The sequence below is a fragment of the Mixophyes fleayi genome, chromosome 12, assembly GCF_038048845.1.
Source record: "Mixophyes fleayi isolate aMixFle1 chromosome 12, aMixFle1.hap1, whole genome shotgun sequence".
NCBI classification, from domain to species: domain Eukaryota; kingdom Metazoa; phylum Chordata; class Amphibia; order Anura; family Limnodynastidae; genus Mixophyes; species Mixophyes fleayi.
In genome coordinates, this window is record NC_134413.1 from 36,332,306 (window position 1) to 36,359,674 (window position 27,369).

The 27,369-nt window shown below is 37.4% G+C and overlaps 1 protein-coding gene across 2 annotated transcripts; it reads right to left on the reverse strand.

Annotated features, from left to right (window-relative positions):
* On the reverse strand, window positions 1-27,369 carry LOC142109085 (gremlin-1). Of its 2 annotated transcripts, none has more exons than XM_075193115.1 (2): window positions 27,146-27,369; window positions 1-609 (listed from the first exon to the last, which is right to left on the reverse strand). In XM_075193115.1, the coding sequence occupies exon 2, from the start codon at window positions 606-608 to the stop codon at window positions 60-62; it is 549 nt and encodes a 182-aa protein (XP_075049216.1). In that variant the 5' UTR covers window position 609; window positions 27,146-27,369; the 3' UTR covers window positions 1-59. The 2 variants fall into 2 exon arrangements, with proteins under 2 accessions (XP_075049216.1, XP_075049218.1); XM_075193117.1 differs by lacking the exon at window positions 27,146-27,369 and adding an exon at window positions 5,872-5,941.

Genomic DNA, 27,369 nt, shown 5'->3' on the forward strand with positions numbered 1-27,369 from the left:
AGCGAAATGGGTGTATCATGTGATTGGTCTGTCCTTGCTTTAACATAAGCAGTTCATTATTAGTCCAAGTCTATAGAGATGCAACGACACTGCTTGACACGGGTAATTCTTTTCTTCTTTATGGGTGGTTGTAGCTCGGGGCAATTGAGTGTGACCATCATGTTGGTAAATTTTTTAGGTTTACAGAAAGAGCAAGACTGGAAAGATCCCTCCTCCCGGCGTATATGTCTGGGAATGTAGAAGGAATTGCATTGCCCATAACAGAACCGGTTGAGGATGGTACGTTTGTTGCATCCCTCCTCATGGATGGTTTGCTTGAGTGGCTGAGTCTTGCACCAATCCCTCTTCAGATACTTCCGCTCCGTAACATGTAGAGCTTCTTGACTGGACTCCAGCACCTCCTCGGCCACCAAAACTTGTCCTTTCCCTTTTCCTCTGACCTTACCTCCTGGCTGATTCTGACCTTGTTCAGAGTCATTGGGCTGCCCTTTGTCAGGAGGTGGAATGGCTCCTTGAGATCCACGAACCTTTTTAGTTCCTTCAGTATTGGTTACCAACAGTCCAAAGAGTAGGAACATGGGTCCCAGTGAATAAACCAAACGGTTCATCCTAGATAAAGAAAATATATATATTTCATAATATTGTCCTTTAATTTAAATTCAACAGGAAAGAGAAACAAATAAACCAAATTCCACAAAGAAATTAAATCCACAATTAATAAAAAAAAAAATGGGAGAAAGAAATACACTTCAATGTACAATAGAATGGTAATCCACAGTATGGGGGGGTACTTATGTGTCAGGTGTCAGTGAGACATGAGTGTCACAGTTAATTACGTGCAGCTGATGCAGGAGACAACATGTCTTTTAATAATGTAATTGATTCTTATTGACTAAACTGTGAACTTCAATAAATTTTTATTTAATATGTAAAAGTCAAATTTATTCTAAAAGGTAATTTTTTTAATTGTTGCAAACTCTGACAGTAATGGATCATTATGTCAATGCTGAGACTGTAACTGTTTCTAGCAAGCAGAAGAATTTGTAGAAACAAGTTTGACTTTAATAACAAAACTGAATACATTTTGACCCGACTTCTTAAAATAAAGAGATGCTTTGCAAGTAATACCAACCTGTCAAGACTTAATTGGAACATGACAATGATGTACAGATGTCTTGATATGAGTAGACCTAAGATATTTACCATATATTTATTTTATTCAGGAAGGGATATAGTTAAATAGAAGCCAACCATATATACCAATATGTAGAATAGGAAGGCATCTCAACATACCAAAAATGTTATTACAGTTTAAGCCTGATCTCCATTAAGCAAGTGCACTAATATAGAGAGTTCTTGATCTCAGAGTTCAGAAATTTAGGGTTGTAAAATAGATCCCTTATCCATTGAACATATGTCTGGTACACTTGAAATCATTTTATGAAGATTACCAAGACATCTGTATGAGTATGTAATTTATAATTGGTCTCCTAGATCTTACAAGTAATAGAGCTGGCATGCACCATTTTAAATACTTCAAGACCACAGATTAGAAATTAAAGGCTTCTTCAAATCCATTTATTCAATTAGACTAAGTCTATAATAGTTACTTTCTGCATATGGCCCTGGATTTCAAGAGCAACTCATTGACAGTGCAGAATTAGTTTCCTGCCCGATGCCTTGTCCAGATATAGCTTCAAAAGTTGTTTAAAGCAGCATCTATCTATTAGCAAACCCCCCCTATGCCCATTAATGTAAATAAGCAAAAGGTACATCTATACATAATCTGTAGATGCAGCAAAACAAAATAATGGAAGAAGAGCCCATTAGCCGGAGGAAGCGATAGGGGTGAAATCCGCTTTGGTCCCCCCTTTCAGTGTGTGCATGTGTTGGCAAGTCCACAATCACCACCTATTTTACCAGCTGCACTGCCAAGTCTTCTATGACACACAGTCGCCCCGCCTGTTGGACGCCCATTGTTTCTCATTGGTTGGTGATTATTAGCTACTATGTAGGTCCTTGACAAGACATGAAGCTTGTGATTGGAAACTGGCAAGACCGCAAAGTATGAAGTGGCTAAAAGAGTTTAAGGACATGTAAATGATACATATTTCATTTCTGCCTTTATCTTGCACCCAAACTGAATTATCATTCGTAAAATAGAATCCCCATGTCAGTTTCTGAGAACACCAAGTCATTTGTGACTGCAACTAAATGTTTCAAAAAAATAAAGGTTTATGTTGCACTAGTCAAAATAGTGGGACTACAAATATCTATTACCAAGTTATTTATTTCTTAATCTTAGAATTCCAAGATATTTATTTGTAACATTTTTTTTTCATTGAGGTGCTACCAGCCGGTACGTTGATTATCAAGTCTGACGGAAGGGAAAATAACTGGCTCTGATTGAGGTGCACTATGTAGTCCCCCCTTCAGTTATACTTAACTACGCATACACCAAGCATTATTAACAGTATAAAACATCACTTTTATTCATCAATTTTTTTTAAAGAAGTACATTTAAAAGCAGCATATAAAAGTGAAAAAGTTTGAAATAGTGATTTAAAAGTTGCTGTGCATGACTCTTATTCTATAAATGTATATGAATCTTTGTTTATTGCAAAAACACCCTATTGATGATTGTCAGCTGTTGGAATAGAAATGCATTCTCGCGCTTTATTGTTATCCGTCCCAATATTCAACATACGAATATGTATTGTTCCTATGGAAAATGATCACGCTAGTTATTTTAGCCGTCTGCTTTAATTACAACCAATAGAAATCTTGTGTGGCCATAAGTCATATATCCATATTTGTCTGCTATATTTTCATAGTAAAAGTAACTGCTATTAGCTTCTCTTGCATATCGCCTATGATGTCTTATTGTAATTCTAGCCTTTTAGGTTGTTAAGACTGTAGCAGGATTTTCTTTATTACAGTAATTCACATTGCCATTTAAGCTAGTAGATATCATTGACGAGCTGTATAATGAATACAGCAGGTGAGATAAACTGCTGTCAGTCCGTCATTACCAATCAGACTCGCAACTACAGACAAGAATTTATACCTTATATTTTTTGATGACAAAGTTATGTTTTATACTGTTAAATGCTTGGTGTATGCGTAGTCAAGTATAACTGAAGGGACTACATAGTGCACCTTAATCAGAGCCAGTTCTGTGACAATGTTATCAGAAATATTACAACTACTAATCTCAGAGTATCCATTGCACTATCTGGCACCCTGTTTCCTTGTGTTCAATATGCATATGTAATACAGACTAGGTCATTAGATATTTAGAGCAGCTGAAAGCCTCAAAACAATCGCACAGTTTCGTGAATGTCTGAGTTTGTTTACTTCTTTTTCTCCTTTTTTCACATAGCAAAGCTGTAAAGTCACATTTTAGTGCAATATGATCAAGCCGACAACAATAGTATTGTTCTAGACTTGAACATAATCTTTATATACAACTCCTTATTGATTACTAGAATAATCTCACAACAATTCCACACTTATTACATCATTTTTGAAGATACTGCTCACAAATAAGCTAAATATGTTAATGTACTGTATATTAAGTATTAAAAGGGTGACCAAGTTTTTAAAATCAAAACTAGGGATACATATTTGCAACATACTCTCCATACTTAACAAAACAAAAAAACAAATGCAATGTAATCATCTACCACGATTCATATTGTGCTGCACAAACAGTGCTTCATTTCTGTGAAGAGACAGATTTCTAAATGTGATCCGCTATATACATTATGTATAGTATCTGGGGCCATTGTGTTGAAGTCTACAAAGCAGACCCAAAGCTAGTGTGGAAAGCAGAATACAGTCCATATCCCCATCACTCATTCCTGCTGCAGCCTGCCACTGAGTGCAGGAGCCCAACCACCCTGCACATTTACTAGTGTTTGAGAGTGGCAATGACCTTCAGCATACAATGGAGTTCACTGCTGTAGGAGCACCTGGAGCTCTAATGTTATTGTCAATACATGTATGAAGGATCAGATCACCCAGCAGGCAAACTAGGTGGAAGGGTCCTGAGAGGGTGTCTGCCTCTGCCCAAATTACCATTTTAAAAAATAAATACATTTAAAAAAAATTAAATTGAGACCCTTACTTGCTCTCAGAACTTACTTCTTGTTCTCTACGCTTTTTTTCTTCTCTCTACACACAGGCCTGCCTCCCACAGGTTTTAAGTGTCTTGGGGTGGATGGGGGGTTTAATATTATGTAGTGGTGCTTTTAGTATTATGTGTGGGGGCTGGTGTTGTGGATATTAATGTTATGTAGGGGCTATTAATGTGATGTCAGAGCTTACTGGGGGAAATGGACCTATTTATTAAATGCAAATGCAATAAATTTAATGCTGTTGCTTGTTGGGGGGGGGAGGAGAGAGTGTAATTATTTAGTGTGATTTGCTATGAATTTGATGTTGGAGCTTATTGGGGGGGATGGAGATCTAGAGTTCGCTCACTTCCAGGAGGTAAAAAGTACCTATCTTTTTCCCCAAACAGGGCCCCAAGAGTCCTGGATCCAGACAAGGGGTAGCTAAGCTTAAGGCAGCAGCACTAGATAGTCAAAGCTACAAGAACCTGTATGAGATATCCACGCACATAGCCAAATGTCCAGTTCTGGTGTTACAGTCCTGAGTTTGGGGAACTGTCCCAAATGACTTTTGTTCCACTGCATGCTGCTCTGCTCGTGAAGGAGTTGCTTGCACCCAAATCCACAACTGGGGGATAGTGAGAGGAGAGTTCTCTTTGAGAATATGATGCTGTCTAAATGGCAGCAAGGGGCAGCAGGTAATTCATTTCTGTGCTAGCTGTAGAGTCCATGGAATTGAAAGCTCTGTGCTTTTTCACAGTGTCATCAAAGCTTCACCCAGACCTCGGCCAACTGACAAACTGCAGGTCCTAGCAGTTAGGTGGTGTTTATTACATTGGCTTTTTATTTATTTTTTATAAATATGCTTATATGCCAAGCACATTTCAAGGTGCAGGCCCCTTTGCGGTCTTTGGAACTGGTCCTGTGAGAGAGGGATGAGTCTTTGGTAGTTGTGCAGGTGAAAAATATCTGAAAATGTGAGTTTCCACATAACCCCCCCTGAAATGTGCAAAATGTGTTGTGGAGAACAATGCTAATTTAAAGCAGCAATCCCATGAATTAAGTGTTTAACAGAAATCACTGTGGCAGGCTGTAAAGATTAGTAAATACCCTTATTCTTTAGTTTGTCTTTAGATTACTATTAGTGATCAATAATTCTTCAGATTTTCCCCAGTATCATGGACTATGATGGCAACAACAGTTACATGGCACATGATGTAGTGAGAGACTTGCCCCTAACAGCTCTCTTCATTGCAACATCATCCCCCTCCTCCTCTCTCTGTCACATGACATGCTGAGGACTGTGAGCATAGTTGTCAATTCCGCTTATAACAAACGGAATTGGGATTGTTTTATTTTTAAGTTGCTGTCTTTTTCTGCTTGCCGTGGGTTCAGGGTTGCCAACTTTGAAATGAAAAACAAGCATCCGCTAAGTGAAAAACAAGCATAAACAATCCTAAAAAAAGCCCAAAAAGCCAAAAATTTATTATTTTTTTATTTGATACAAATATCAAGATAATATTAATAGTAATGGGATCTGCAGCAGTTTCTGCTGTTACAGCAGCTAAAGATGAAGATTCAGGAGTTATAGCTGCACTTTAGGGGTTTGTTTTCTCTGTACACTACAATATATCCCCAACTTTACACTATAATTACACACATCATGTTCTGTCTGGTCGCATATATACTCTCCATATTTACTGCATACAACACAGACAGGTTCCCCCAAGAGGAGCCAAGGCTGAAGTTTACCTACCAACACCTGAGGTCACGCTCACGTAAGAGACCAGCAGCGTCCTTACACTGACTAAAGCGTTATTATACACAAGGCAATAAAGTTTTTTGAAAAAGAAAAAAAAAGGTGTGAAGCCCAAAAATCCGCAACCCGCGACCACCAGAAAAACCCAGCAACTCTGAAAAAAAACCAAGCCCAATTCTGCTTGTTATAAGCGGAATTGGCAACTGTGCGTGGGTTGCGGGTTTTTGGGCTTTACAAGCGCTGCACTTTTTTTTTTCATCTTTTTTTTTTTTTGTTTATGAAAAGCTTTATTGCTTTGTTCAGTGTTGGACGCTGCTGGCCTGTTCTTAAGTGGACGTGACTGAGCTGTTAGCTTGTGTGTTAGCAGGAGCTCTCAGCTGAAGGAAGCAGTAGAACTGGGAAGAGGTGAGAGAAGCCTGGGGATTTAAGAACATGTGAAATTCAGATCTCCATGTGTGGTTTAGTGGGGAACCTGTGCAGGAATGCATGGGGTGGGTGGGTATAGCTGAGGGCCCCAGTAACCTAGGGGATGTAAAATGGAGAAAGGAGTCACTTGTGTCAGTACATCTGTCTATAGTATGTATCTTGTACCGAATATTCTCTCTGTACACTGTATATTATATTTATATGTGCTCTGTCTGTATGTAGAATATTAGTATCACTGAGCCTGGCAGATGTAGGGCAGATGTAGGGCACAGCTGGGACCATTCCAGGATTTAAGATGTGACACTGTTTAAGGGTTAACATATTAACATATTAATTGCCTAAGGTTAAACTGCATGTCCTCTGACTGAATGTAATTAGAATAATACTCGGTTTTCATGCACTTTTAATCTTGTATTTGTCCCTGACTGGTCACCATTCATAGTAGATGAATAAAGTATTGGAATTATTAACTCTCATTCAATGCATTTTAATAGCAATGAGAACACAATTGATCAATGTTTTACTCTACCAGATGCTGTATGAAACATGGTATAGTATTTTATCTGTTTTATATGTTCTATTGAGGAAACATTGAAGACAGATTGTAGAAATCTTCATATGTATTTATTTATTAATGAACAATAAACGTTGTGGTTTTCAGTACATTAACACCCCTGTCCCCTGTCTGTGAGCCTCTTGTATCTGCTCTGTGCACATCTCCCCTCCCCCCACCCCCTGCCACGACATGGCCTGTTAAGAGCTGTGACAAATCGGTAGCCATACTTGTTTGCCAACCAGAGAGCTTTTGCAATCATCATCATCATCATCTTTGTTTTATGGAGATAATGATCCATAGGAGGATGGCTAAGAACAATGACTAAGTTACAAGATGTGCCAATCTTCTGAAAGACCTTTGCTATTTCCTGCCATTCAATGCAAAATCTTCCAACCATCCTTATTTTGGCGTCGACTGACTTATTTATTTTACGGGGGGGATAAATGAGGGTACCTCTGTCTCTGCAGTCCACAGCGTTTTGGCCTCTCTGGATGACCCTTTTACTATATCCTGAATAAAGAGCAAATATTATTGGCTGTAAGGAAATCTCTAGAGATGCCAACCGCTTCCAGAGTGAGGGACATGAATTTCCACCATATTCTATTGAACACTTTTATATCAAAGATAGAAGCATAGCAGGGCTTCTGATGAAGATGTACAAAATACATTTTTCTTTATTTTAAATTGATTTTAATGATTAACCTTATTAAAATTTGTAAAGAAATACTGTATATGTATACTGACGTACTGGATTATTGGAGATTTCAACTTTGAAGTGTTTTTCAAGCTTTTTTATTTTTTGCAAAAGCGGCAATCAATTTTGAAAAATCCAACTTTCATGCCACACCACAGTTATATTAAGCATGGTGAGCCCATTTAATCGCTCTTGCCCCATAGTTGAGCGATGATAGTTTTTTATATTCTTCAGCACACTTAACTTCATTCACCAGGAGCAACAGATGCTGGAAAACTGAGGAAAATGTGCAAATAAATTGTGATGTTGGGAAACACCCCAGAGAGTCCTAGTTCTAGGATTTGTGTAAGAAGTTCCTTTGGCTTGCATTCTAACTAAAAGTTAGTGTTATAAATTTACTTTAGGAAAACCAGTTTGTCACTGAAATGTTGGGCAATATCTTTGTTGTATTGTTGCTGAAACTTTTCCCATCCGGAGCACAGGTCTCCATTACTCATTTTGTTGAACTCCCCAAGAAACTTAAGCAAGTTACAAATTACTTCCAATGAAGTAAATCGACAATGAAGACCAAACAGAATGAAGTCTATGGCTACATAGAAAATGTTGATCCTACACTGCTTTTCGGCATCGGATTGAGAAGGTAAGTGGTAACTGGTGGAGGACTCAGCTGGAGGCTCAATGTTTTTTTGCTACAATTTTGCACACAGTGGCAATCTCATTCCCATTTATCACGCATATGTTCAATGTCTTTGTTAAGACATTTAGGGTGGGGTGGGAATTCAATTGACTGCATTACTCAGAGCTGTGAGCAAAAATAAGCAAAAAATAAAATAGTACGGAAATGTCAAAGCTCAATTTTGCTCTAACTCTAATAATGCGCACTATTACCGTAGTGACAATAATAGGCCGCTTTAATCTCATGAGTAACACAGTCAATTGAATTTCCCCCTTGATGTTGTCCAGCTCAACGTCCACTGTATCATTCAATAAGGAGGGTAGTTTGGTCGATCATTGTAAGTAGCGTTATCCACAAAGATGACATTAGAACAAATTCAAATTTCGACAAGTACTTCTTAATGGACTGAATTTCTGATCGAGTTTGTGCAACAAGATTAAGAATTTCAATATTTGATAAAGCCGTTCCCATAGAATGCAAATGATGTGCAACTAGTTTAACAGAATCAATGCATACAGACCACCTAGTTGTGGATATTATGACGTGAGCAGGTAGATGCTTTTTCAGAATTTCCTACCTTTGTGGAGAGGAACTGAAGATATTGTACATTTGTTGCACAGTTCCACATTAAATAATTTTCTTCTTACAGGATACAGAGCAGTCAACACCCACAAGGTTTAGTGTGTGGTTTCCACAGCTGGAGAAAATACAGTATAAGTCCAGTTTCCCAATTATAAACAATCTATTCCCCTGTGAAGTTGTGAGTCACTCGCCCAAGCAAATCTCAAGAACACGTGACGTTCTCATGTGTCTGTGGATAGATGCATCATGCACAGACAGCAATACGTGCATGCGACTGTGTGTTATGCCAAGTTACATGCAAACATGTTTAGGCGCTAGGTTTCAACTTTTATTACTTGGAAACTGCCAAATTAGCAAATGCATAAATTTAAAACCCCACCCATCAGAGGAATGGGGAAACTTCTCCCCTAGCACCCCTTGACTGGTAGCAAATTCAGTTATTTTACAGTCAATAAATTAAATGACAGTTGGAAACCCTGACTGTACCCTACCACTACATGAGGTGTTTGAGCTGTTTTTCCTGCCATCTGCAAACATTTGTGATTGTGTTTACAATCCAAATATAAAGCTTGGTTCTTTGGTTCTTCTCCTGGAACATATATTCCAGTCACCTGGTTTATTGTTGCTGTGAGCTCAGATGTTAATGTTTAGTATAAACCTTAGGGCTGGATATTGGCCACGCCCACATGACAAGCTGACAATGTAACAACCAATTGGCCAGACCACACCCAAACCCCACCCATATAACATCATAAAGGACACAGTAGTCTCAGGGTATAAAACAGGGGGCTGTGAGCCCACAAGTCATTTACTCCTGGCTGAAGGCAAATTGGCTACAAACATGGGCAGGCGCAGAAAAAGAAGGAGGGGCCACATGGCCATAAAGAAGACTCTGGCATCCCGAAAGGTGAAAAAGGAGGAAGAAAAAGAAGTGAAAAAGGAGGAAGAAAAAGAAGTGAAAAAGGAGGAAGAAAAAGAAAAGAAAAAGGCGAAAAAGGAAGAAGAAAAAGAAAAGAAAAAGGCGAAAAAGGAGGAAGAAAAAGAAAAGAAAAAGGCGAAAAAGGAGGAAGAAAAAGAAAAGAAAAAGGCGAAAAAGGAGGAAGAAAAAGAAAAGAAAAAGGCGAAAAAGGAGGAAGAAAAAGAAAAGAAAAAGGCGAAAAAGGAGGAAGAAAAAGAAAAGGGCGAAAAAGGAAGAAGAAAAAGAAAAGAAAAAGGCAAAAAAGGAGGAAGAAAAAGAAAAGAAAAAGGCAAAAAAGGAGGAAGAAAAAGAAAAGAAAAAGGCAAAAAAGGAGGAAGAAAAAGAAAAGAAAAAGGCGAAAAAGGAGGAAGAAAAAGAAAAGAAAAAGGCGAAAAAGGAGGAAGAAAAAGAAAAGAAAAAGGCGAAAAAGGAGGAAGAAAAAGAAAAGAAAAAGGCGAAAAAGGAGGAAGAAAAAGAAAAGAAAAAGGCGAAAAAGGAGGAAGAAAAAGAAAAGAAAAAGGCGAAAAAGGAGCAAGAAAAAGAAAAGAAAAAGGCGAAAAAGGAGCAAGAAAAAGAAAAGAAAAAGGCGAAAAAGGAGCAAGAAAAAGAAAAGAAAAAGGCGAAAAAGGAGCAAGAAAAAGAAAAGAAAAAGGCGAAAAAGGAGCAAGAAAAAGAAAAGAAAAAGGCGAAAAAGGAGCAAGAAAAAGAAAAGAAAAAGGCGAAAAAGGAGCAAGAAAAAGAAAAGAAAAAGGCGAAAAAGGAGCAAGAAAAAGAAAAGAAAAAGGCGAAAAAGGAGCAAGAAAAAGAAAAGAAAAAGGCGAAAAAGGAGGAAGAAAAAGAAAAGAAAAAGGCGAAAAAGGAGGAAGAAAAAGAAAAGAAAAAGGCGAAAAAGGAGGAAGAAAAAGAAAAGAAAAAGGCGAAAAAGGAGGAAGAAAAAGAAATGAAAAAGGCGAAAAAGGAGGAAGAAAAAGAAATGAAAAAGGCGAAAAAGGAGGAAGAAAAAGAAATGAAAAAGGCGAAAAAGGAGGAAGAAAAAGAAATGAAAAAGGAGGAAGAAAAAGAAATGAAAAAGGAGGAAGAAAAAGAAGAGAAAAAGGTGAAAAAGGAGGAAGAAAAAGAAAAGAAAAAGGTGAAAAAGGAGGAAGAAAAAGAAAAGAAAAAGGTGAAAAAGGAGGAAGAAAAAGAAAAGAAAAAGGTGAAAAAGGAGGAAAAAGAAAAGAAAAAGGAGGAAGAAAAAGAAAAGAAAAAGGTGAAAAAGGAGGAAGAAGAAAAGAAAAAGGAGGAAGAAAAAGAAAAGAAAAAGGTGAAAAATGAGGAAGAAGAAAAGAAAAAGGAGGAAGAAAAAGGTGAAAAAGGAAGAAGAAAAAGGTGAAAAAGGTGAAAAAGGAAGAAGAAAAAGGTGAAAAAGGTGAAAAAGGAAGAAGAAAAAGGTGAAAAAGGAGGAAAAAGAAAAAGGTGAAAAAGGAGGAAGAAAAAGAAAAGAAAAAGGTGAAAAAGGAGGAAGAAAAAGAAAAGAAAAAGGTGAAAAAAGAGGAAGAAAAAGAAAAGAAAAAGGTGAAAAAGGAGGAAGAAAAAGAAAAGAAAAAGGTGAAAAAGGAGGAAGAAAAAGAAAAGAAAAAGGTGAAAAAGGAGAAAGAAAAAGAAAAGAAAAAGGTGAAAAAGGAGGAAGAAAAAGAAAAGAAAAAGGTGAAAAAGAAAAGAAAAAGGTGAAAATGGAAGAAGAAAAAGAAAAGAAAAAGGTGAAAAAGGAGGAAGAAAAAGAAAATAAAAAGGTGAAAAAGAAAAGAAAAAGGTGAAAAAGGAAGAAGAAAAAGAAAAAAAGGTGAAAAAGGAGGAAGAAAAAGAAAATAAAAAGGTAAAAAAGGTAAAAAGAAAAAGGTAAAAAGAAAAAGGTAAAAGGTGAAAAAGGTAAAAAAGAAAAAGGTAAAAAGGTAAAAAAGAAAAAGGTTAAAAGGTAAAAGGTAAAAAAGAAAAAGGTTAAAAGAAAAAAGGTAAAAAAGAAAAAGGTAAAAAAGAAAAAGGTAAAAGGTAAAAAAGAAAAAGGTAAAAAAGAAAAAGGTAAAAGGTAAAAAAGAAAAAGGTAAAAAAGAAAAAGGTAAAAGGTAAAAGGTAAAAAAGAAAAAGGTAAAAGGTAAAAAAGAAAAAGGTAAAAAAGAAAAAGGTTAAAAGGTAAAAAAGAAAAAAGAAAAAGGTAAAAAAGAAAAAGGTTAAAAGGTAAAAAAAAAGAAAAAGGTAAAAAAGAAAAAGGTAAAAAGGTAAAAAAGAAAAAGGTAAAAGGCAAAAGGTAAAAGGTAAAAGAGAAAAAGGTAAAAGGTAAAAAAGAAAAAGGTAAAAAAGAAAAAGGTAAAAGGTAAAAAAGAAAAAGGTAAAAAAGAAAAAAAAGGTAAAAAAGAAAAAGGTAAAAGGTAAAAAAGAAAAAGGTAAAAAAGAAAAAGGTAAAAGGTAAAAAAGAAAAAGGTAAAAAAGAAAAAGGTAAAAGGTAAAAAAGAAAAAAGGTAAAAAAGAAAAAGGTAAAAGGTAAAAAAGAAAAAGGTAAACAAGAAAAAGGTAAAAGGTAAAAAAGAAAAAGGTAAAAGGTAAAAAAGAAAAAGGTAAAAAAGAAAAAGGTAAAAAAGAAAAAGGTAAAAAAGAAAAAGGTAAAAAAGAAAAAGGTAAAAAAGAAAAAGGTAAAAAAGAAAAAGGTAAAAAAGAAAAAGGTAAAAGGTAAAAAAGAAAAAGGTAAAAAAGAAAAAGGTAAAAAAGAAAAAGGTAAAAAAGAAAAAGGTTAAAAGGTAAAAGGTAAAAAAGAAAAAGGTAAAAAAGAAAAAGGTAAAAGGTAAAAAAGAAAAAGGTAAACAAGAAAAAGGTAAAAGGTAAAAAGGTAAAAGGTAAAAAAGAAAAAGGTAAAAGGTAAAAAAGAAAAAGGTAAACAAGAAAAAGGTAAAAGGTAAAAAAGAAAAAGGTAAACAAGAAAAAGGTAAAAGGTAAAAAAGAAAAAGGTAAAAGGTAAAAAAGAAAAAAGTTAAAGGTAAAAGGTAAAAAAGAAAAAAGTTAAAAGGTAAAAAAGAAAAAGGTAAAAAAGAAAAAGGTAAAAAAGAAAAAGGTAAAAAAGAAAAAGGTAAAAAAGAAAAAGGTAAAAGGTAAAAAAGAAAAAGGTAAACAAGAAAAAGGTAAAAAAGAAAAAGGTAAAAGGTAAAAAAGAAAAAGGTAAACAAGAAAAAGGTTAAAAGGTAAAAAAGAAAAAGGTTAAAAGGTAAAAAAGAAAAAGGTAAAAAAGGAAAAGGTAAAAGGTAAAAAAGAAAAAGAATTAGTGTGATTAAGCCTAGCACGCTAGCACAGTGTCATCTTTCTTCTGCATGGGACCATTGTTATCATTAAGGTTAAAGAACCACTTCGCCTGACCCCCTAAAGATCATCTGAAAATGGAAAAAAAAGGAACAAAGAAGAAAAGGAATAAAAGAAAAAGTATTAATGTGACTAAGCTTTGCTATTAAGTTAGTTTCATTAAGGTTACTGTAGGTGTATGGAATAAAAAAAAAAAAGCAGAATTTGGTCTCCTGTCATCTTTTACGTATTAAGGGGGATAATGTACATGCTAAATGCACACTGCACAAATGGTGCAAAATAAACGCACGTTTAAAAGTCTAAAAACAAAACTAAAGTCTAAAGATAAATAAGGGATACATAACATACATAATTATCCTGCCCAACCACAAAATTATAAAGGGGCGCCACAAAGCCAGATCAGTTTGTAATCCGGAAAAGAGTGGAGGAAAACTTTCCTGGAATAGTTGTGAATATCTAATGGCTGCAGGTAAGTGTTCAATAACCAGAGTGAAGACAGGGGCGAGAGTGGACGTCTTTGTCTAGTACTGTTTCGGATATTAACCCAGTTGGATGGGGTGCCATTGATCACTATCATTGCTGATAGGTCTGAATAAAGAACCATGAGACAAAAAAGACAGAAAATGTGTATAATTGGGGAACTCTTTCATCAATTATATTAAAATAATTATCTTCATTAATTTAATTTTTAAAAATACTCTTTATAACTCAAGGTAATCTCCATAACCTACAGCAAAATATTAGAATGTGTTTAATATACTTGAACCAGATAAATACATTTAACTGTTAAAATGGTAGTGATATACTACCCTGCCACGTCGTCATAAGATTCTGTAGATATATGATAACACAATGAATTCACATTTATAAATTTATTGCTCTTTATTAAACAGGTCCGAATTGTCCGCTCATAAAATAAGAAGTTATATTAATTGTAATTGGTTCTATCAGAAAGGTGTCTCTTTTATTGATTTGATTCTCAAATATTCATCTTGTGAACTGAGCTTAATTAAAGATTCCATACATCATGTGTAAAAAATTACACTATTATAATATGACACATTCCTCTACATCCAGGGGTCGGCAACCCCCGGCTCGTGTGCCAGATATGGCACGTGGACCACTTCTGTCTGGCACACCGAGCTCCAGAGCTGTCAGGCTAAAGAAACCAAAGATGGGTGAATGCATAGCATCTCTGTTTCACCCATCTTCAGCAGCTTAGCCTGACGGCTCCGGAGCTCCGCGTGCCAGACAGAAGTGGTCCGATTGGCACGTCTGGCACGTGTGCCGGGGGTTGCCGATCCTTGTGCCAATTCAGACTTCAGAGGTAAATATCAGGGATAACAGAAGGTGGGGGGGGGGGGACAGGTGTGAGGCATAATATGATCTGGGGCACAACTATGTGGCATAGTATGAACTATGGGCACTATTGTATGATATAACATACGTTTATTTCTTGGTCCCATTATTATCAATATTATAATGATATTGGCGTGATAAAATAAGAATTTTTGCCGGCGTACTGATAGAAAAAGGTTACTGACCCCTGCCTTAGAGTATAGGATTAGACAAAGAGAAACAATTATCCATATCTATAATAAACAGCCACAGTGCCACACATAGGAGAGCAGGGATATAAAAGGTTCAAGTCTCCTGAAGAACCTGATATCTTTGCTTAGATACTTCTGTAGATGGAAATTGTAAAGAGATGAGGTTGTTACATAAATAGATTTTTAATTTCCTTGGCATTATACAAGGACAATTAGTATAACAAAAGCAATTTACCGTAAAATGTAATTAGCTGGTAATCCTAATACCAAATATGCATACTCGAAGTTTGCTTCAGAGAGTCTCATTTAAATTTGAAAAGGTATTTTTCAGTAGACTGTGTTTTAGGAGTGCAGCAGTCAGCACTGCAGGTAATGGGAAGCCTGCAGTGCTGAAAGTATGCAGACATTTGTGCACAACTGTGTCAAGCAAGGAAAGACCTCAGTCTCGTCCAGCATGGGCAGCATAGCCTTGTTGTAAGGAAGGTTTTACTTTCCTTTATTAGATTTATCAACATTATGCAAAGTTGGGCGAACTGCTGACCTGATAAAATGACACATTAGCCAGCATTAGAGTGTGTCTACTATTCAAGTGGCTTCTTGAGCTGCATTAGAAAAGCAATGCAAATTAAAAAACAATGATGTACTAATGGTGAAATTGTGCAGCATATAAATGTCACAGCACTTCTGTCCACACAGACATCAGCAATGTATGTGGCTCAGGGATTAATGAGAGAAACTGATGTGTACATTTTCTCACTACAACCTATGATCCCTGTATATAACTGCTCAGGGCCACTAAGAGGAATTTGGGGACCCAGTGCAACAACTTCTTGGTCTCACTCCATAGATGCTTAGGACAGAATTGGCCATGGCTGCACCTCTTTAGGGGAGTGCCTAGCATGTGAGACGCGCTAGGCCTCCCGTTACAATTAAAACCCTACATAGCTGTATGTACTATTGACAAGAAATATAGAAAGCCGATCAATAAGTGAATATAGAACTTAACACAGATCACGCAGTATATAATACCTACATTATAATACAAAATACACATCCTGTATAAGCTCATAAGAAAGATCTGTGGTTGCTGGCTGGCAAGTTTTGGCTTTGGGGGGGAGGGGGGGGGCACACTCTTCCACCAATGTGCCAACAGAATAATGGCCTTAGACCAGTGGTTCCCTAACTTTTGCCGTTCGCAACACCCTTAGAGTCTCCAAATTTTTTCAAGGCACCCTTCCAAAATAATTATTGAGCAGTCCTGTTTTAGAAGTAGTTGGGTCAAAAAAATTGTAATAAGTATTTAGGTCAGGACAGAAATACTTATTTAGTTGTATGCAAAAATGCCCCCTCTGCATCCAGACACTCTGCCCCCTCTGTCACGCTGTCCTCCCTCCTCTGCCCTCTCACGATGTCACGCTGTCCCCCTCTGCCCTCTCACACGCTGTCCCCTCCTCTGCCCTCTCACACGCTGTCCCCTCCTCTGCCCTCTCACACGCTGTCCTCCTCTGCCCTCACACGCTGTTCCCCTCTGCCCCCTCTCACGCTGTGTTCCCCTCCACTGCCCCTCTCACGCTGTGTTCCCCTCCACTGCCCCTCTCACGCTGTGTCCCCCTCCTCTGCCCCCCTTCTCTGCCTCTCTGTCACCCTCCTCTGCCCCGCTGTCACCCTCCTCTGCCCCGCTGTCACCCTCCTCTGCCCCGCTGTCGCAATCCCTCTCACTCCTCTGCCTTGCGCCAGCCATGAAAAAAGAAAGAGCACATAAACTTACCAATCAGCGGGGCGCCGGGACCCAGCAGCCTCCTCTCTCCCGCAGCTGTCACTGACGTCGATATTCAGTGACAGCTGCGGGAGAGAGGAGGCTGCTGGGTCCCGGCGGATTGGTAAGTTTATGTGCTCTTTCTTTTTTTTTTATGGCTGGCCCGCGGCACCCCAGTGACAGCGCCGCAGCACCCCTGGGAGCCGCGGCGCACACTTTGGGAACCACCGGGCTAGCCTCTTAGTGCAAATAACTGTACCTTTAGAAACCAGTGTATTGCTAGACACAGTTAGATTTAGACCTTTATTATACTTTTTTTTCAAATAGTAAAGATCATTTGTTCTCATGTTAAGAGCTTTGTGGCACCGTGGGATCTCAATTTATGTTTCAATACTCTGGTGTCTGATCCCTTTGAGCCTTTACAAGAGGTCTCTATTAGATGGCTTACACTGGAGGTGGTATTCCTAGTGGCAATTACTTTTGCCTCTAGAATTGGAGAACTACAGGCTCTGTGGTAGAATCTTTTTTGAATGTCTACACAGATAAGGACTAATCCAGTGGTATCAACTTTTCATAGTATTCAGGAAATCATAGGGCCATCCTTTTGTTTACAAACACACTACGCACATTGGATTTAGTCAGAGCAAATCTCTGTTTACTTATCCTGAACAGAGGGATTTAGGAACACAGAACAACGGTTTGTGATTATGACAGAACCCAGGGAAAGGTGTGCACCATCCAAACAGACCACATTGAAATGAATCAGAGAAATCATTATACAGGCTTACAAGAGAAACGGACCTAAGGTACTAGAAATCCCAAAAGCTCATCAACAAGACCTTCACCAGACAACTACTTGATGTAATGTCATTGGCTGACGCAGTTTGGGATGGGCTACTTAAATCATTAAAGTGTCATTTTGTGTCATATGCCATGCACTTAATCCCATACTGCTAAATGCTGGATGCAACCTGTATGCAGTGGCGCACGCAGGGGGGGTTCTGAGTCTCCAGAAAATCCCCCTGCGCTAACCAAGTGGCCACCATATCGGCACTGTCCTATACAGCAGCCGCGGCGCTGTCGGCTGCTGTATAGGACAGCGCTGCCGAAATGGAGCGGATGCGCAGCAGCTCTCTCTCGTGTGTGTTTTTTTTTTTTGGGGCCCCCTGACAATCCTGCGTGCGCCCCTGTATTGTATGTTTGAGTGGAGTTTCTGTCAACATTTGCCATCATCAGCTGCCATCTTCTATCACATATCATTCACTTTCAAATGGCATACATTTCTTATGGTCATACTCATTGCAGCTGGATGCATAAAGATTATACTTTGTCTTACTATCACCTTCTGTCACATATAATATAACGTCATTCAGTCACCAAGTTGTCTCCTATCACATAGATTTATACTGCATGGCTAATTGTAAATTGCTGCAAACAAAGCGGATGCTCTCTGAAATATTATTCTCATTAGATAACATCACATATTTGGAGTAAGCCAGAGATGTCATTCTGCCATAATTTTTAAATATTTTAATGCATGTTTTTAAAGGTGTCTGCTAAGTAGATGTACTAGAAATTATTCAGTCATGTGTAGAGGAAATGTGGGAAAGCAAAAATATGTAGTTATAAAGTTATTCTCAGATTTAAGAAAAAACAAAACACTATTCAAACAGGGCTATTTGATTAGCCACAAGGTTCCATAGTATCCTTGCGTGTTATGTTTCCATGTGATCTGTAGGAAATGAGTTCAAGTTCTGATTCATGGATACACTACAAATAAAGTGTCAAAAATGAACAGGATACATCACTTAATGTTAGAGGGCATGTGACAATACTAATAAACTACATATAGCTTCCCCCACACGCGTCCTTGCATGGAAGCCCACCTACAATGTCTAATAATCTCCCTCATATTACCTGCAAAGGCTGCATCACAGCTTCACATTTACGGGGTATTGTATAAAGTTAGAGTCAAATATGGGTAAAATATTGAAATTACTATAAAAATTAAAGATCTACTATCTTTTTGGGTAGTAGGTTTTTAGAAGCAATTCTTTTTTTTTTTTTTTAATTGTTGTTGTAGTCAATTTACATACATGAAAATGCTTAAATATAATGTAATTAATATTACAGCAACTATAGTCTGTGTTGGGAAAGCATAAGCAGACATCCTAGAATGTTATTGAATGTATAATGTAATTATACATTTCTATGTTATATTAACCAATTACCTTTAAATAAATACATATATATTCTAGATTTAAATTAAGTACACACCCAAATTCGTATGCACTAATTACTTCTATGTCTCTGAATCTAATAGGCCTTATTTCCCCCCAACCAACCCCAATATTAAATTGGTAACATTCAAATTTACCACCAAAATTAACATCAATAGCCCCACATTTAAGAGTCCCTACTGTTCATTAATGCCTTGAAATTGCACTTTAGAAGAACATATCAATTGAACGTCTCTGTGTACATATCCGTCATTATTAAGCCCCCCCCCCCCCAAGCTCATTTCAGTCTGTACTGCCTTATGACATCACAAATGAAAATATCCAAAATGAGTAACTGTGAACCCTGAGCATAAAAGGGTTCCACACTCTATACCCTCTCCTTAGCCAGGGATTTCACAGGCTAAGTAGTATGAGATTTTACAATGTTATTAGTATTGATGTGAAAAACCTTTTACAGATTTTGAGTGTGGTTGATGAACTGGTCTGCAAAGATTCTTGTTCAGAGACTATATATTTATACAAGTTAATTAAATCACCTTGGAGGCGCCACTTTCTAAAGTAAACAAACCCAATTTGGTTGCCTGTCTGAATTCTTTTCTAATTCTTATGTCTGTTTTAGAGCTGGTGATCAGAACTTTACAGCATATTCCAGGTGAGGGCTTGCTATCAGTTCAACGAGAAGTCCTCGCATCACTCTACCTAAAGCTGGGTACACACTACAGAAATTTCGACCAACTTTTTATGCCGTGCGATTTTACATGCGATTGATGTTCCGATCGCTCGGTCAATGGACTGCATACACACTAGCCTTGTCTTAGAAGATAAAGGGAAGAGCTGATGTCGCTTTAGCGACTTTTTACAGCCATGTTGTCGTGAGCAATGACTGTAATTTCATACTCACTGTTGTGTGTATAAACTTCTGACCGATCCACTACACAGCGGAAACGAGATTGGAACGAAAATATTAAACGGTACGACCAACCAAATGAGGCAACAAATCGTCCATTTGGGCAGACTTTCGACCATCGTGTCACTGTACACACTGACCCGACTTTTGAACGAGCGGTCGTATGTCGGCCGATTTAGCCGATTATTGGATGAAAACTGTGTAGTGTGTACCCAGCTTAATTTAGAGGGAAAATCCGTCTTGTCTTAAACTGTAGAAATGGAAGGGTCATACTATTAATCTTACAAGTAGGATATATAAATGCATAGGATACATAGATACACTACAGGGGCAGCCTGCTCAGTCCTCAGGCCAGTGGGACGAAGAGTTCACATAGATCAATAAGAAGCAAAAATGGGGAGAATGGGTGGGGTTAGATGGTGGGTCAATGCTTGTAAAGGGCTAACCACACCCCTTGCACAGATTAGCAGAGTGTTTCAGCAAACGATTAGCAAGTGAAATTAGTCACGTAGTTCCTTTCAAAATAAATTAAACATAAATCAACTTATGTAGATATGCTAGTAAAGGGCTGCAATAATTAGCGTAAAAGATAATAAGGGCATGATTTCAAGGGGCTGTCAACTTTGGAAACCACCCCTTAAAACAGTCTACCGTCCTCTGTAACAAATAGTGGGGTCCTCCTGCATCGACACTGCAAAAGTAAACAAGCCCTTTAATATTCCAGTTTTCACGTTATAACAGTTGTGGTAGACATATCTGAGATGGAAGTGACAGATGTTTTTAGAGTGCATGAACACGGTAAGAGGACAGGGCAAAAATCAAATGAAACAATTAGTGGGGGAATGTTAGTAGAAGGTATGAATACTAGTAGCTCAGTCATAAAAGGTACAGAGCAGGCCTCTGAAAGGCCGTCCTAAGCACTGTAGGCACCTTAGGTGGCGCAACACCACCCACAAAGACCCCGACTTCCAGTTCCATTTTCCACCAAAAAAGTTATAAAATAATATTTTTTTTTAATAATTTTATTTATTCCCCTTTGAGAAAATTGTTTTTTTTTTTTTTTTTTTAAATCTGTTTCATTAAATGTTGCAATACAAATACAGAGGGGATATCAAAACAAGCAACAAAATACAGACAAATCGTCTTAAGTGCAGCAGATATAAAAAAACATTAATAGTGTAACGATATCACACAAGCTACAACTAAAAGTGAGCTATCATTTGAAACTTGAATTAGAACAGATAATATCTTAGCGGTTATTACCATATCATGTGAAAATGCTTGTTTTAATTCACTTTCTCAATAAATATCCTTTAAAGTGGTGTTTAATCTAGTTAATAAATAGACCCCTTAAAGAGATTACATTTTAGGTAAAAATCGGATATCATAGAGGAGATTGCAATTATACCCTGTTTACACTGCCTTAAAACCCAGGATTATTGCCAGGGGGAGTGTGAACGGGTCCCCTGCATCTACTCAGGTTGGAAGACCCGGGAATTGAACCAGGGAATTTTTCAGGGTTATTCCCGGGTCCAACCTGGGTACATGCCAGTCTGAACAGTGAGCCCTGAGTTTTTCAACCCGGGTCTCAACGAAATATATGGAAAAAGTTAAAACATAAATAAATTATAAAATAAAAAAAATCAATATCACAAGAGGAGCCAATCAAAGCCAGGGAGACCCAGTCGACCCGGCACTTTGTCGAATTGGGAGGCTCTGTCACCTGGCAATATCCCGGGTTCATATACCCGGGATAGTGCTGGGCAGCAATGTGAAATTGGTATTGGTCAGTGTAGATTAGAATTTGAAGACAGGGTAAACGTTTAGCACAGAAATATAAAACATTTTTGTTTTCCAATGAAGAAAGAGTAATAAGAATAGGAGAGGACCCAGCACAGATTCTAGTGGGAAGATTTTATTTATTATCACCATTTATTTATATAGCGCCACTAATTCCGCAGCGCTGATTTTGAGAACAACTAGAGATGCACGATAGGATGAAAACCAAGATAAAGCAATATTTACAACCATTGCCCAAGGGTGCAGATCTGCACTAAAACCCTAGCAACCAATCAGCAATAAGCTTAAGTTAGACAGTGTCCTCAGTGTCCCTTAGATCAAAAGCAGATTTGGAAAAAGCTTCATTGCTAAGGGGAGGGTAGGGCATACTTGCCTACTTTTTGGCCTTCCCCTCAGAGTGATCCAAGAGCCAAGTGCAGGGAGCATGACGACATGATTCATATAATCACACAGCCGGGCCATGTTAATGTCATTTGCGTCATCATGGCCATGCCCACTTTGAAAAAAGATTGGACAGAATTCAGAGGGTGGATATTCCAGTAGAGAAGTCACGCAAGGCAGATGAGTGACGGAATGGTCTCTTTAGATTGGAAGAGATTAATGCAGATGCTTTAAAATCAATGTATAGGGACCATTACAGATGCATGTTATTAGCAGTCTTTCATGTAAGGCGACTTATATTTTAGGTTCGGTGGTACTGTCAATAGGTGACAGGACCTTAAACTAGGAGATCCATGGTAATCATCTTCACTACTGGACTAAAGAAAGAATGTAAGTAAACAGCGCGACGAGATGAGAATTGTGAAATATGTTTAACAAGGACATTGCCGTCGGAACTAATAATTTATTTGAAGTGCAAAATAACGCAGTAAAGCCCGAATTCCTCCATAGTGCAAATGTTTTACTGGTTTTTCTGACCCTCATTCATGTTATAAATCTTGGAAAGTAATGGGAAAAGGCAGATACATTTTAGTCAAGCGTCAGGTATTAATTACTTTACTAAGAGCACATCTGTATTACACTCATAATGGGGTCACAAGCAGCTTCCACATTACAATTCTAAATTAACCACACCGCTCAACCAGATGAAAGAAGGTAAACTTATCTATACAAATAAAGGTTGTACTACAAGTTTACCCAGCCAATTTATTTGTCAGTTAAAACAACAAATTTGTACATCCATCGCATTGTATTCAGTTTGCTCTACAGCAGTCACCAGGCATGGGCTAAATTCATTACGGCTACTGACTGCCCTGGACCACCCTTTATACTGCACATTTCATAGTGTGTTGGTTCATTGGTTCAAACCTATCTATTGTACTCCACTGATGATCCATCATCGCTAAAGCTACATTCAGATTTCTGAATCAAAATATCTATTATATATTTAGATGACATGTCTTAGGAGACATTGTGACATACTTCAGTTTTCAATAAAGTGAGAAAAAAGGTATAAGCCTCAATATGTGTGCACTTTAATGATATCTGGTATATAACAGGTTTTCCTCCAAAACCTCCCACAATATCCATGTACTTGCCCACTGGCTGTAAACATTATAACAGTAGCACTCGCCACCTCTTCCAATTTTCTCCTGCTGCAGGTGGGGATATAACTAGACATTTGTGGGCCCCATAGCAAAACTTTGTACAGGTCCCCATGTACCACCCTATGGTGAAAAACTCACATATATACATGATGCTTCGGCAGGGAAGAGGACTCGCCCTCAGCTGTAGAAAGGAGCTGCATCCACTCTGATACTTAGTTACACCTCTGCTTGCAGGATAAACTACAAGAGAAGGAGTACTACTACTATTTTACTGCCCACAAAAAGTACATAATTATTTTTATACTTTTCGTTTTTTAACTTGTGGTTTTATTTATTTAACCCATTAAAGTTATTATGATGCTCCTATTTTTTCAATTTTATGTTGTACCTTTTTATGGCCTATAGGTGTCGCTTTAATATAGCTGTTTAGGATGACTAGAAATAAACCTGATCAATAGATTACATGCTAAAAGTAGAATCATACCATTAAAGCAAACAAAACCCTACAAATCACACTAAATATGCACTAAAGACAGTAAAAATAGTGTCGTTTCTCTTTGAACAGCAGTGTCGGCTAACACAGATATCATCTTTCAGAGAGCAGCTAGTGCATTCCACATTGTTACTAAATCATTTTGTGGTCAGATTTTTTTTTTTATTAAGCAACCCTTCAAAACGTGTGCCCAACTATTGACGTGAAACGCACTGCTCTATAGCCTGTCATTTAGGATTGTTCTACATTTTAGGAAAGGATTCGATACCTGCTTACATGCACTAATGTTCTAAAACAGAAAATGGGAAACAATCTCCCAAAAGAGTTTGGTGAATGTTATTTCAGGTCATCCCAATATCTGCAATATCACAGAAACTGATTGGTTGCTTTTATTATTGTTTATTTATAGAGCGCTACCATATTATATAACTCTGTGCAGAGAATATTGAATCATTGACACCAGTCCCTGCTCCATTGAAACTTAGTCTAAATTCCCTAATATACAAAAACCCTCTGTTTTTGGAGTGTATCAATATGACTGAGTGTCAGACCCTGACAGTTTCCAAGTTCTCCTACACACCTGCTCACATTTGCCACTTATGAACAGGGGAACATTGTTCCCAGGATTACATGAATTTGGTAAACGGTGCATTGTCTGAAACGTCATACTTGTTTATTGCAAATTACTACTGAACATTTCCACCAAACTTGTAAGCTAGACAACCTAAAATGGAATAGGGAAAGGGAGAGTAGGATATGCAACTTAAAAACCCATCTGAGTGCATGAACATGGACAGTGAGTTATTGTTGCCCCTCCACTGTGTTCTGTTCACCTTGCACTGAGTGAATCAGAATACATTTATCCTATGTGTGATGCAGCTCAAGTGGAGGGATAACATGGGATCATCGCTCATTTGCTATAACCCTAACAGCTGAAATGTAAATGGGACTCAAAGCATATGCGGGGAACAAACAAGTGCAAAGTATGAAGAATTAGGTTATTGGAAGGGTTCAAATCATAATACATACTTATAGCAGAATTGCTATTGAGGTACATAAAAAAGTAATAATGAAATGGTCACAGGTCCGTGACCAGGTCAGCAGTTAATAATCCAATAACTCCTGCTTAGTTGATAGAAAAATATAAGAGCAGATACTGGCATTACAGATTAACAGACAGTGTCTGACATTACAATTCTGTGTAACATCAAATCACAGTATAATAGCTCTGATTGACAAGGATAAGAGTTTCTGCAGCAAGCAACGTTTCCCATCTGTAGTATTTAAACAGCATCTGTGTACAGACATTCTCAAAAGACTGGGGTAACTACTTATGAAGAGACTTGGACTCGTTTCATATCAGCATTCCCCCGTATAAGCCCAATAAAAATAAAAAGGGAGAGGAGGGGGGGGGGGGGGGGGGTATCTCAATGTATTTCTTCCTGGTAAATACTTTATACCACAAACAAAAACATGTCTACTACTGGCTATATATTAGCCAGGTCATTTGTAACCCTGCTTGCCTTGTGGACATGTCACAGACAACATATTATCTGTATGTAACAGCAGGTAAACCAGTAGAAAACAGTTTACACCTGTGGAAAATGTTCAATAATTGTATTTATTTTTCCAATATGCGAGGATACCAAATAAGTGTATGACTGCATGAGGAAAATATTGATTTCAAAGAAAGTTATGCCAAGACATGGTAATGTGAAGCTTATACAGGGATCCCAGAAGTCAGAGACCAGTCCACTATATTCCTTTAGAATACAATCTGATTGATTTATAATGAGTGTAGTTAGACCACTCAATGTGAAAGAACTGTTGGGAGACCATTCATCAGAATTAAATCTCTACAGATCCCCAACAGTTATGTAACTATTCTTGTGCTTTCCACACCACCATAATAAGCTCTATGTGGAAATAAATACCAACAAAACCTAACTAAGGTTAATAGCACATAAATTAGAAATGTGGTTTTAGTTAGACCCACAAAACAGTAATTACCAGTGTACAATATACAGTGCACTATATGTATATTTTAAACATCACTGAAATCCTGAACTGACAGACAAGCACCACCGAAAAAAAATCTATCCCTAAGAGCTAGCATATCGGTCACACCAAAACATATCCAGGACCACTGGGCATATAGCAACTAAACAGTGCCATGTTCATCTCTTACACAAGTGAATACAAACTTTGCGAATACTATAATTTACAATATAAAAGAAAATATTTTTTTTTAGCTAATATTAGATTTACCCGTATGGTAGAAACCACTTCCCCTAAATCCCTGTTTTCCTTAATCTGCCCTATTATCAGCTCCCAGCTAAAGCTCTTGTGCCCTACAGCCCATATAAGCACTGCAAGTGACCTGTACACATGGACTACGGTAACCTCCAGTGATTGCTACGGAGTCTGAAGTAAAGACACGATTCTTTATCTCTGTTAAAAAATGAAATGTAGTCGGCAATTACACATCACAAGTGACTCTCCCATTCCAAGCTTTTATTTGAGAACTAAATAAACAAAACTAGGCCCTTGTTATAAACCATCAACCTTTTTATCACCTAAACTTCATATACATACCTGGTGCGAAAGGTACAATATATAAATATGCATAAGGCCGTTACATCTGCAAATTGCCACTACAGCGGAACTACTTAATTCTTTGATCGCTGCGGAGCACTGTGGCGCTTACAAATTTACGACAATAATAAATTGCAATTTTGGAAATTCTCTTGGAAGTCTGTTTGATAAAAAGCTGCTTCATTACATAACAGACATTGAGGCAGAAAATCCTCAAAAATCGATCAAGTTATTAAACCCTTGTTAAAAACTGTGGGTAGAGAAGTCTCATTCCTTGTAGTTATATTAGAAATTATAATATATGCTTTTAGTATCTTTTTTTATTACCGTTTTATAATCATAACATGTTGTGCTGTGCCACTGTTTATTGTACAAGTTATTTTTTTAAAACTGAGCAATAGGATAATTTCAACTATAAGCCAAAGAGTTAATTGGGCTAAAAGAAGCAATAGATATTGTGTAGCACTTTAGGAATATGCAAAAGATTTGCAAATATTACATTGGAATTGACATGTAAAATACAAGCAATGCATGTATTTTTTATGGATAATGGGAATTTCATACATAATATTTACTTTTCACATAGAGTTAATAATTAAATTTTGCTTTGCTTACCCTAGTCTGTGAATTAATAACTTAGATATAGTGTGTGTAATATATATATATATATATATTATACACATATATACACACACACACACATACACACACACACATACACACACTATGCATATAGCACATGCTATTTTGTTCAAGCACATCAATATATACAATGGTTGTCTAGTCTGGTAGAGCTAGAACTATTTATTTGTACATATAATGTGAGTGTACTAGACATGCCCTAAAGTAATTAGTAATAGTTTATGTAAATAATCAAAGAAGCACATACTGTATATACCATGTAAATATACAAACAGCAAAATGTGTTTAAAAATAATGTGCTTGGGCATGCTTACACCTTTTCTTTATAAAGGACTGTGTATCCATATACGTTTCCCAATTATTTTTTTAAATGCACATATGAGAATAATATACATCGATATCTATCTATGTATAGCTACATATCTATATACACACACACACACATACATACATACAAAGATCAAAAGTTACCTAATGACGTATTTGATGCTTATCCCATGTACAGTAATGTCCCAGCAGTCTTACCTGTGTCAATGTCCGGCTGTTCCTGCCTCACAGGAGTTGTGTCCTAGATGAGCTGTCCATACGAGAGGATGGAGGAAATCCTTCAGATCCAGGCTACAAATTGCAGCAGCGCCGAGCTGTCTCTCATTTAAATGTCTGCCAGCTGAGATTTGCTCTCCAAACCTCCCACATCATTGGCCGGTGGACAGCACAGCACTCAGGCTGTGTGCTCGGTCTTATCCGCC